General features: G+C 41.3%; 1 protein-coding gene across 1 annotated transcript in view; it reads right to left on the bottom strand.

Moving 5' to 3' along the window:
- LOC120045932 (CUB and sushi domain-containing protein 1-like) overlaps positions 1-12968 on the bottom strand; it is a 346822-nt gene that overhangs the window by 153073 nt on the left and 180781 nt on the right. Inside the window, exons 12-16 of the mRNA XM_038990858.1 lie at positions 12709-12821; positions 8232-8414; positions 7281-7607; positions 4899-5093; positions 101-239 (exon numbers count right to left, since the gene is read on the bottom strand). Of these exons, the coding sequence (XP_038846786.1) occupies positions 101-239; positions 4899-5093; positions 7281-7607; positions 8232-8414; positions 12709-12821 (957 nt within the window). The remainder of the gene's footprint in view (positions 1-100; positions 240-4898; positions 5094-7280; positions 7608-8231; positions 8415-12708; positions 12822-12968) is intronic.

Raw genomic sequence — 12968 nt, 5'->3', positions numbered from 1 at the left:
TAGGTAGCCAATCATGGCAGATTATCTCAAACGGAATTATTGTGTGAAATTGAAATAGCTGCATCAAGGACAAGATCAATTCTAAACAAAATAGGAAAACCTGTCAAAGGATATCTTGATGGCGTGATCTTTGCTGGCTTCAATAACCCATTCACAGTTCAAAGAATCTTTGTAGTATCCCGGCCAGCCAGGGGACAGCAGAACTCCGGTTGGAGCTGTTAAATGTCCCCCACAAGGTGCTAGAGGGGAAAGTATAATCTTAGTGGCAAGGTTCTGACATAGAGAGCTTACAAGTCTATATGCAACAGTGTGCAAAATGTAACAGTATACAGTCATGGCCAAAAGTTTTGAGAATGACACAAATATTAATTTCCACAAAGTTTGCTGCTTCAGTGTCTTTAGATATTTTTGTCAGATGCTACTATGGAATACTGAAGTATAATTACAAGCATTTCATACGTGTCAATGGCTTTTATTGACAATTACATGAAGTTGATGCAAAGAGTCAATATTTGCAGTGTTGACCCTTCTTTTTCAAGACCTCTGCAATCCGCCCTGGCATGCTGTCAATTAACTGCTGGACCACATCCTGACTGGTGGCAGCCCATTCTTGCATCATAAATGCTTGGAGTTTGTCAGAATTTGTGGGTTTTTGTTTATCCACCTGCCTCTTGAGGATTTACTACAAGTTCTCAATGGGATTAAGGTCTGGGGAGTTTCCTGGCCATGGACCCAAAATATCAATGTTTTGTTCCCAGAGCCACTTGGTATCACTTTTGCCTTATGGCAAGGTGCTCCATCGTGCTGGAAAAGGCATTGTTCATCACCAAACTGTTCCTGGATGGTTGGGAGAAGTTGCTCTCGGAGGATGTGTTGGTACCATTCTTTATTCATGGCTGTGTTCTTAGGCAAAATTGTGAGTGAGCCCACTCCCTTGGCTGAGAAGCAACCCCACACATGAATGGTCTCAGGATGCTTTACTGTTGTCATGACACAGGACTGATGGTAGCGCTCACCTTGTCTTCTCCGGACAAGCTTTTTTCCGGATGCCCCAAACAATCGGAAAGGGGATTCATCAGAGAAAATTACTTTACTCCAGTCCTCAGCAGTCCAATCCCTGTACCTTTTGCAGAACATCAGTCTGTCCCTGATGTTTTTCCTGGAGAGAAGTGGCTTCTTTGCTGCCCTTCTTGGCACCAGGCCATCCTCCAAAAGTCTTCGCCTCACGGTGCGTGCACTCACACCTGCCTGCTGCCATTCCTGAGCAAGCTCTGTACCGGTGGTGCCCCGATCCCGCAGCTGAATCAACTTTAAGAGACGGTCTTGGCGCTTGCTGGACTTTCTTGGGCGCCCTGAAGCCTTCTTCACAACAATTGAACCGCTCTCCTTGAAGTTCTTGATGATCTGTCTCCTTGATGATCTACTTACGGCGCCGACAGAGATGGCCGCCTCGCTTCGCGTTCCTAGGAAACTATGCAGTATTTTGTTTTTTTACGTGTTATTTATTACATTGGTTTCCCAGGTAATCTTAGGTTTTATTTCATAGAGTCGGGAGGAACTACTGGATATAAGAGCAACGTCAACTCACCATCATTATGACCAGGAATACGACTTTCCCGAAGCCGATCCTGTGATTTGCCCACCACCCGGGACAATGGATCGGATCCCAGCCGGCGAACCAATACGACGACGCCGTAAAAGGGGCAGACGAAGCGGTCTTCTGGTCAGGCTCCGGAGACGGGCACATCGCGCACCGCTCCCGAGCATACTACTGGCCAATGGCCAGTCTCTTGACAACAAGGTTGATGAAATCAGAGCAAGGGTAGCATTCCAGAAACACATCAGAGACTGTAACGTTCTTTGCTTCACAGAAACATGGCTCACTCGAGACACGCTATCGGAGTCGGTACAGCCAGCTGGTTTCTTCACTCATCGCGCCGACAGAAACAAACATCTTTCTGGTAAGAAGAGGGGCGGGGGGGTATGCCTTATGATTAACAATAGGGGGTGCTGTTTTCACTTTGTAAAAATTTCGTTCCCAAATTAAACTGCCTCGTACTCAATTCTTGCTCGTACAATATGCATATTATTATTACTATTGGATGGAAAACACTCTCTAGTTTCTAAAACCGTTTGAATTATATCTGTGAGTAAAACATAACTCAAGTTGGAGCAAAAAAGGAAGTGAGAAATCTGAAATCAGGCAGGCTGTTCTGAGGTCAGTTAATTAATTTGCATGTCTTCTATTGGTCGAGATGCACTGCATACGCCTTCCCCTAGATGTCAGCAAATAGTGAGAATTGGAATGGAGTTGCTAGGCAGATCTGAGGCCATATAAAGGGTCTTGGAACGTGGGGTCCAGTCTTTTCATCATTCGCCATGACGCAAGACAGACCTCAGGATTGCGTTCTGGAAAGCTCCCGTTATAGGCCTTAGATATATCCGGCTCTGATTTTATTCGATATAGGTGTTAAAGACATCATAATGTTGTTATTTTGAACCGAGTTATATCAGTTTATATCAGTATATTGCGATTTTCGGATATTTCTTAGTGCTGCGTTATAGTGAGTTGGACACGTCTTCGCCACATGGCTAATGTTTACTGCTAATTCCAAAGTTGAAGGCGACAATCTACAACCGAGCAACGATTCCTCTGGACAAAGGACAACTTGCCCAAGATTCTGATGGGAGCTCATCAAAAAGTAAGAAGTATTTATGATGTTAATTCGTTGTTCTGTTGGAAAATGTAAAAATACTATTCCGCCATTAATTTCGGTGTGGTCTCGCTTTAACGCATGCTGTATGTCGTAGTAACGTTCATTTTAAAAATCTAACACAGCGGTTGCATTAAGAACTAATGTATCTTTCATTTGCTGTCCAACCTGTATTTTTTAGTCAAGTTTATGATTAGTTACTGATTAGATTAGGTGCCTCTCCCAAGATTTCTCCCGACATTTTGTTGGCAGCTTGGCTACTATTCTCATTGTATAACCACGATTTGTGCCGCTAAATATGCACATTTTCGAACAAACTCTATATGTATTGTGTAATATGATGTTATAGGACTGTCATCTGAAGAAGTTTGAGAAGGTTAGTGAAAAAATGTATATCTTTTGCTGGTTTATTCGTTATCGCTATTGTTGGCTTGAATCAATGCTGTTGTGTGGTTGGCTATTGTAGTAAGCTAATATAATGCTATATTGTGTTTTCGCTGTAAAACACTTAGAAAATCTGAAATATTGTCTGGATTCACAAGATCTGTGTCTTTCAATTGCTCTACGCTGTGTATTTTTAAGAAATGTTTTATGATGAGTAATTAAGTAATACACGTTGCTCTCTGTAGTTATTCTAGTCGCTTTGGTGAGAGTTGTGATGGTGGCTGCAATGGTAAACTATGATTTATACCTGAAATATGCACATTTTTCTAACAAAACATATGCTATACAATAAATCAGACTGTCATCTGATGAAGTTGTTTCTTGGTTAGTGGCTATTTATATCTTTATTTGGCCGAATTTGTGATAGCTACTGATGGAGTAAAAAAGTGGTGGAGTAAAAAAAGTGGTGTCTTTTGCTAACGTGGTTAGCTAATAGATTTACATATTGTGTCTTCCCTGTAAAACATTTTAAAAATCAGAAATGATGTCTGGATTCACAAGATGTGTATCTTTCATTTGGTGTCTTGGACTTGTGATTTAATGATATTTAGATGCTAGTATTTACTTGTGACGCTATGCTAGGCTATGCTAGTAGCTTTTCTACTGATGGGGGTGCTCCCGGATCCGGGTTTGGGAGGCGTTAGAGGTTAAACAATGCCACTTAATATAATGTTTACATAACCTACATTACGCATCTCATATGTATATACTGTACTCTATACCACCTACTGCATCCTGCCATCTTTATGTAATACATGTATCACTAGCCACTTTAAACAATGCCACTTAATATGTTTACATACCCTACATTACTCATCTCATATGTATATACTGTGCTCCATACCATCTACTGCATCTTGCCTATGCCGTTCTGTACCATCACTCATTCATATATCTTTATGTACATATTCTTCATCCCTTTACACTTGTGTGTATAAGGTAGCTGTTGTGAAATTGTTAGGTTAGATTACTCGTTGGTTATTACTGCATTGTCGGAACTAGAAGCACAAGCATTTCGCTACACTCGCATTAACATCTGCTAACCATGTGTATGTGAATATTTTTTTTGATTTGATTTGATTTGGTTGATTTAGGTGCACTCTTACTGGCAGCAATATTCTTGCCTGTGAAGCCCTTTTTGTGCAAACAATGATGACGGCACGTGTTTCCTTGCAGGTAACCATGGCTGACAGAGGAAGAACAATGATTCCAAGCACCACCCTCCTTTTGAAGCTTCCAGTCTGTTATTCGAACTCAACCAGCATGACAGAGTAATCTCCAGCCTTGTCCTCGTCACACCTGAGTTAACGAGAGAATCACTGACATGATGTCAGCTGGTCCTTTTGTGGCAGGGCTGAATGCAGTGGAAATGTTTTTTGGGGATTCAGTTAATTTGCATGGCAAAGAGGGACTTTGCAATTAATTGCAATTCATCTGATCCCTCTTCATAACATTCTGGAGTATATGCAAATTGCCATCATACAAACTGAGGCAGCAGACTTTGTGAAAATTAATATTTGTGTCATTCTCAAAACTTTTGGCCACGACTGTAGACCGGGTATACTTTACTACTTGTAGAATTGTAGCATACTTTTAGTGGCTCTACAATGTTTCACCAAATGACAACAATGATATGCCCAGTGCCCACCCACTCCAACCCAAGGGAGTCAGGATGATATTGGCAGATTCCGCTGGATACTTATAGGATTATATGGATTATTGTGCAACATTACACAGTACCTTCACACCGAGGAACTGCTGCATTCCACACTACGTTTCCATCCTGAATGATGCAGGTTATGGACTCAGACCCATGGGTTTTGATGAAGCCTTCATCACATGTGAAGAGCACGGAGCTCCCCAACAAGAAGTGTTCCCCATTCCGCTGGCCATTGACAGGGATGCCGGGGTCGTGGCATTCATTCTGACCAAACGCTAGAGAGGGGAAAAAAACTGGTTTCAGTGTTTTTCAGTGATTTCAGTGTTTTCTGTACTATTGTTTTTAATCAATAAGAAGATATCAAACTGGATTCGGTGCCACATTTAACTTGTGTGTCTTATCCCAGAGAACACAATGAGAACCTGGTTAATTATTTAGGAATTGAGAATAGATGCTAATGAGGCAACAACATGAACACAGCACAGTGGCAAAGACTGATGCCATGAAGGCAACACGTCCATTTCCCTGCCTCATTGTCAATACACGCCTGCTCGCTGATAGTCACTTCCCATGCCAGATTGGAAGACATGTCCCTCTCCTCCTAACACGGTGACACCAGTTCTTTCGAGCTATTGAGTTGCCACACCACAGGCTCCCCCGCCATCCCCATCACATGGCTGACACCTCCCGCCAAAAACAACTCCCTGTCTTAGCCAATCGTGACAGGAGAGTCCAGCGGGTGCAGGCAGAGGTGTCATGCCCACAGGAGGCACAGGGGCATGTGCCCCATCAGATTTTTTGTAAATTATGCTAGCTTTTTTTGTTGGTAATACTACTAGCCTAAAGTTGGCTTTAGCTAGCCCAGATAGGTTCCCAATCTCCCAATGTCATAACAAGCTACCAAGAAGCCATTTCAGGCTATCAATCAAGTTAGAGTAGCTAGCTTGTCTAACTATCTTAGCTGGCATGCCTGCTGGCAAGGTTGGTAGACTTTAAATAAGAAAGCAATAACTTAATGTACTGAATAAGATTATTTTCTATATTTTACCCAGATTTTAGCAGAGATGCAGAGAAGCATTTTTAGTTTCTTGAAAAAAAGAACCACCAGTCAGGAGAATACAGACAGCTCAAGAGGTATGCTTAGATTTGCAGAAAAAATATATATATTTATTTTTACATATAATTAAGCATAATGATTCTGGCTCTAGATTGTAGGAAAATGCTGTTTCAGGTGTTTGCAAAATGAATAGCCCCCCTCCGGACCACCCCCCAGTCATCCTCACATGCTTTGTGACCCCTCAGATTTTTGGGGTGCATGATGCCCCTGGATGCAGATGCATAATCAAGATAAGAACGGTAACAACATCCTCCTCCATTCCATTAACCTTTCCGACCACTGCAGCCTGCCTCTGTTACTCTCCCACCAAATAAATCCAGAAGCTGCGGAGGAGAGACATGTCTCTGCATAGTCTCCCCGGCCGAGAGTTCAAGAAGAGAATGTGTCCTAGAGATAGCAAACAGGAACTGGGGACAGCAATACTCAAACCTAATTTCAGCTCAGTGTGGCACAAGCATAATTCCATTAACACTGGGTACAGCTGGATCAGTTCAATATTTTTCTGCTACAGAGTGTGTATATTTCGAGGCAGAGGACATGAACACACCTCTACCATTGCTGTTTCCTGTTTCATGATAATGTCTCTAAATTATCAGCAAAAAAGGGTAAATAGATCATGTTTACCTTCAAGGTTCGGAATTGCCTTGCAGTATTATTGTTTTTCTTATCTCGTGTTTACAGATACAAAATGTTGGAGGCCAACTGGTACACACATTTGCATTAAAATATGCATTAAAATGTTAGGATTGTAAATTATTAAAATTACAAACATTACAAACCCTTTAAATGGTGTAGTATTGAGAAAGGGAGAAATTTGAATTAAATTTGTCATAATATCATCGGTGTGAAATCATTTCATTGAAATCATGGGTAAGTAAGTAGGAAAAGGGATGCATTACTCCTTGACCAATATCTTGACCAGTTAATCACATATGATATAACTAATAATAATTAAGATGGGATGTGGCTGGTTTTAATTACAGGGAAAAGATAGATTTGTCTACACAGGGAAATGTATAGTATGGCCATACAAATTCTTAAATAGAACGGTCCCATCCACTTCCAGCTAATGAGTCTCCATTCTCAGACAGGGATCCTCTAATTGAAGACAGAATTACATTTTTTAATTTTCTTTGTAAATAATTCTGAATCGTAACTTCCCTTGTAAGAGTATACTTGACTTAGCATTTGATTGAACACATATGAAGAGATACTATGGAGACCCCTTGACTCAGTATTTGTGCTACAAGCAGTTCTGAATTGCATAACAGAAGACATTGTGAAGGCCATGGATCATCAAAATATAGCTAAACCGCAAATGTCTTTAGAAGGAAGGGCCATTTACTTGTATAAGTGATGTTAAATCCTTTCCCAGTGTTGGAGTGGTCAGTCTGGAACTCCAGGCGCATGATGTGTCCATTGCTGGCTATCTGAGATGGTACGTCCTTCCCGGAGAATGTGCCAAACGTGGTGGGCTCCGACATCCCATCGTCTTTCACAATGAGGTAGTCAAACTGGGGCTCTACCTCAAAGTCGCTGAAAATTAGATGAATCCTGCTCCCTGGCTCTGCGATAATGAGCCACACACAGTTCATGTTGTTCCCATACTCCTCAGGGTAGTTGGGGGAGAGGATTATTCCTGATGGGGTGGTGAAATTGAAGAAGCAGGAAACTGCAAAAATAGATAGGGGCACACACACAGATCTGCCATCATGCTTTGATGCAGCACACAGTGAGATAAATTAGCTCTTTTATAAGACATCACTGAAGACATTTTGTTTGAAATAGGTGGGATACATGCTTTCCTTTGAATTCTTCATTCTATTCACTGCACCAGGTGGAATAATATAACCCAGTGTCATGACAGTAGAGAGGCTATCAACCAAGAGCTGCCTGCCCTTGGCTGTATAGCTGCTTAACCCTGGTGTCAGCCTTCGTGCCAGAGGGAGGGTGAACTGAAAATATTGAACTCTACTAACTAACAATACAGGCTTATCTCCAACAGCAGCTCTTACTTTAAATAAAAAATAACTCTTAAGACCTCTGTATAGAAACTGTAAATAATAAGCTCAGTGAGCAATGTCTAAATGACAGGAGTAATGATCTTTGAATGGTATAGCTCCAGAATGGACAGCGGGGAGTGTTGACCAAGCAATGATGACAGCTTTACATGTGTCAGGGGGTATAGTCATACCACATTCCTTCGGACTGTTGGGAGTATGTAGGTGTATCAGATGGATCAATCTAAATAAGAGTGCTGTTAATTAAAGTCATACATTTTGAAATGTCATCTTACACACGCAGCTGGGTTTGTTTCCAGACCACTGGTTGTTTTGCTGGCAAGATATTGTTCTCTCGCCGACCAACTCAAAGGCCGCCTGACACTCGAACGTCAGCATGTCGCCATGTAAAAACTGCTCCCCCGATCTTCTGCCATAGGCCGGAATGCCAGGATCCCCACATCCTCCTTTGTCGATTTCTGTAAAAATATGCATGTGTTACCATGTTCAAGTTCATTCAATGGTTTCAATTCCTAAGTACATCTGGTTAGTTGCTCTTAGGGTTGAATGTCCTAAAACTGATATCCACTGAGCAATCTTCAGATCCTGAAAACATAACATGACAGCTTTCCTCTAACACAACATTCCTTACACAAGAATAATCATTTTAGAACCATCAATATAATCCAGTAGAGAACAAGACAGCGAGACCAATATACTGGCATGCCAACTGTTGTCTATTTCCTCTACAAGTTCAGGTGGAGGCAGCATTTTCTAGCAGGAGTAAAATGACAGTGACAAATGAATGATGTTCTGGAAGAGTTCATTTTTTGTGTTAACAACCAGCATGTCAGCTCAGTAGCTATCGCTCCACTGGCCCAGCTGAGCAATAATCTACAGGGATGAGTTTAATTCCAGCAGCACATTCAACAACCTTTGTGAGATGTTAAGTGCCGGTTAAATACCTTTGGAGCTGCCAAGAGCAATTAGTTGAGGGATCTATGCGTAGGCTCCACATTTAGGTTAAGGGCATATCAGCCCGATCGCAACCGTGATTGAGATGTAAACTGTCTTACTAAGGATTTACCATGCTCTTAAACACTAATATGTAAAAATGCCTCAAGTGGCTGTCCATTGCTGAATTTATTGTCCAATAACCTAAATTATGATGAGCTGGGAGTCAAATCAGCTGTCTAGGACATGTCTACCATTTACATGTATATTGTGGGTGAAATTACAAACAATGAAGAAATGGTAAGCAGGAGATAACATCAAAATATGTGCCATTGAGGTACACAGTGGTCTGTTTCAGAGTTAATGCAAATATTTCAGAGATGTCATAAACAACTCAAAGCATCATATCAATGTCCACAAATAACAGAGAAATGTTGGTATTTTATCTTTATGCTCTCTCTGTGTCACTGTTTTCTGGGATATATACTGCATGTAAAAAAATATATATATATATACTGTATATATATATATAAATAAAAGAGACTGCAGTTCCACCGAATAAAGCTCAGTGAATGAAGCTCATTGTTTCCATTTTCCATAGCAACGGGTGTACTTGGCTCTGTTCTCGCATTGTAATGTATCTGGAAATGCATGACAACAAAAACACAATTTTGCTCCCTCTTAAACAGCCGCCTTGTGAGACATCCCTCAAAATACATTTTCTCACAATGAGCCTACCTTACCCTGTTGTATGACAGAAAATCAGAATCATGTCACAGAATAAATAAGAAATATGCACATAGAATGTGCTACAGGAAGGAATTAAAGCAGGCAATCAAGTACAAGTTACGGGTAAACTACAGTATTTACTAGGAGCCTCTGCCTAAAAATGCTTAGTTTGATGGTATTATGCAATTATTCGAATACTTAATCCTTAACGTTCAACATTATATGTGGCAATTTAGTGATTTATATGTATCTATAGACAGTCTTTAGAACATATCTTTTTTATTAGTATATCTTATCGGGATACCATGATTCTCTCCCTCTGACTGATACATGTTGCTTCATCATTTACACAAGCAATTACTTATGGGTTGTGAATGTTTCAAATAGTTCAAATGTAGGTATCACTTGGTGTTGCCAGCATTTCTCACACAGATGTAATTATATGATGCATACTACAGGTGAACAAGGCTGACTGAATACTCCCCCAGATTATATATACAGTAGACATGGACACCTACTGTACGGGGCCCCCTAAGAATAAGTCCCGCCACTTATATTCAGTGTTTTTTCTGTCAAACATGGTACCTGGACAGTAGGCACTAGTGTGACATTGAGGTGGTGTCATTGTGCAGGGTTATGCATTTTGTTGAGCTGTCAATTGTGCAAACTGTCAGTGTGGCCATATAAAGTCAGGGTTGAGACTTGTGTATGAAGGGGTAATTGTAAAGTCGTGGCCAAAAGTTTTGAGAATGACACAAATATTAATTTCCACAAAGTTTGCTGCTTCAGTGTCTTTAGATATTTTTGTCAGATGCTACTATGGAATACTGAAGTATAATTACAAGCATTTCATAAGTGTCAAAGGCTTTTATTGACAATTACATGAAGTTGATGCAAAGAGTCAATATTTGCAGTGTTGACCCTTCTTCATCAAGACCTCTGCAATCTGCCCTGGCATGCTGTCAATTAACTTCCGGGCCACATCCTGACTGATGGCAGCCCATTCTTGCATAATCAATGCTTGGAGTTTGTCAGAATATGTGAGTTTTTGTTTGTCCACCCAGATCTTGAGGATTGACCACACGTTCTCAATGGGATTAAGGTCTGAGGAGTTTCCTGGCCATGGACCCAAAATATTGATGTTTTGTTCCCCGAGCCACTTAGGTATCACTTTTGCCTTATGGCAAGGTGCTCCATCATGCTGGAAAGGGCATTGTTCGTAACCAAACTGTTCCTGGATGGTTGCGAGAAGTTGCTCTCGGAGGATGTGTTGGTACCATTCTTTATTCATGGCTGTGTTCTTCGGAAAAATTGTGAGTGAGCCCACTCCCTTGGATGAGAAGCAACCCCACACATGAATGGTCTCAGGATGCTTTACTGTTGGCATGACACAGGACTGATGGTAGCGCTCACCTTGTCTTCTCCGGACAAGCTTTTTTCCGGATGCCCCAAACAATCGGAAAGGGGATTCAGAGAAAAGGACTTTACCCCAGTCCTCAGCAGTCCAATCCCTGTAGCTTTTGCAGAATATCAGTCTGTCCCTGATGTTTTTCCTGGAGAGAAGTGGCTTCTTTGCTGCCCTTCTTGACACCAGGCCATCCTCCAAAAGTCTTCGCCTCACGGTGCGTGCAGATGCACTCACACCTGCCTGCTGCCATTCCTGAGCAAGCTCTGTACTGGTGGTGCCCCGATCCCGCAGCTGAATCAAATTTAAGAGACGGTCCTGGCGCTTGCTGGACTTTCTTGGGCGCCCTGAAGCCTTCTTCACAACAATTGAACCGCTCTCCTTGAAGTTCTTGATGATCCGATAAATGGTTGATTTAGGTGCAATCTTACTGGCAGCAATATCCTTGACTGTGAAGCCCTTTTTGTGCAAAGCAATGATGACGGCACGTGTTTCCTTGCAGGTAACCATGGTTGACAGAGGAAGAACAAGCACCACCCTCCTTTTGAAGCTTCCAGTCTGTTATTCGAACTCAATCAGCATGACAGAGTAATCTCCAGCCTTGTCCTCGTCAACACTCACACCTGAGTTAACGAGAGAATCACTGACATGATATCAGCTGGTCCTTTTGTGGCAGGGCTGAAATGCAGTGGAAATGTTTTTAGGGGATTCAGTTCATTTGCATGGCAAAGACGGACTTTGCAATTAATTGCAATTCATCTGATCACTCTTCATAACATTCTGAAGTATATGCAAATTGCCATCATACAAACTGAGGTAGCAGACTTTGTAAAAATTTATATTTGTGTCATTCTCAAACTTTTGGCCATGTCATAAATGTCTAAATGGAAAGTTGATGGTGGTGACAACAGACTTTCTGTACAATGTTTCCACACAAACTATTTTATTGAATAGGGGCCTAAGTAAACTGTACTTCCACCTAGCAGGTGAGTTGAATGGAAAGCATCTTCTAAAGCAAACCGTGTCCCCACAGTATGTATCAGCAACCCAAATCTCTTCTACTCTCACAGCATGACACTACTTTAATGTGGGTTTGACTTTGCCAGAGTGGCACACTGTGCCCAGTCAACACATGACTTATTAGTGCAAGTTCATTGCTATTCATCAGTTGGAAGGAATTAGACCGACCATCTGATACTGGAAATGAATTACCGTTTATGCTGGTGGAAGCAAATTCTGCACATTAGTGTTTATTGAAACAGATGCTTATATATTTTCATAGAACTTTGCTTTGATGTTATTTGGTAGCCTATCCAAAACCAGCCAGTGCATTTCATTTGGATAACTCTAACATATCAGTGTCTGTGTCGAGCACATATGCTGACCCATTTGCTTTAATCTTTTGCTGAATCTATAGAATTGATGACTTGGCTAGGCATACAGTGAACATTCTACAGGGTGTAAATAAATGCACATATAGTTGCCTAGTCAAAAGGACATGCTGGGCAGACCAACACATATCTTACATATCAGATTTTATGTATGCGGAAAAGTGGCACCAACTATGAGACTCAAATAAGCATGAACTCAACATGAAATCGGAAATGTACAGGGTTTAAATCCAGACCCAATCCATTTTTTTGGCAGACCATTGTATATGTTCTCAAAGAGAATGGGAAGCATACCTTCATATAGGGCCTTGAACCCTTGGGACCCGATGGTGTCATCAGACTGGAGATGTAGCCACATCTGGTTGCTCATACTGACTATCAGGTCAGGAACACTGGACCCTGTCAGCCTGAAACACATCACATGGAACTCAATGATTCATTGTCTCTAACTCACATCAGAAGCTCAATTTATTGTTTTTATGCTCCAAAAGCTTTGACCAGTATTTTCAAGTAAGGGTTAAATGTGTATTAATTATATGACAATTATGTTCAAT

The sequence above is a fragment of the Salvelinus namaycush genome, chromosome 4 (assembly GCF_016432855.1).
Source record: "Salvelinus namaycush isolate Seneca chromosome 4, SaNama_1.0, whole genome shotgun sequence".
NCBI classification, from domain to species: Eukaryota; Metazoa; Chordata; class Actinopteri; order Salmoniformes; family Salmonidae; genus Salvelinus; species Salvelinus namaycush.
This window is presented reverse-complemented; position numbering and strand designations above follow the sequence as displayed.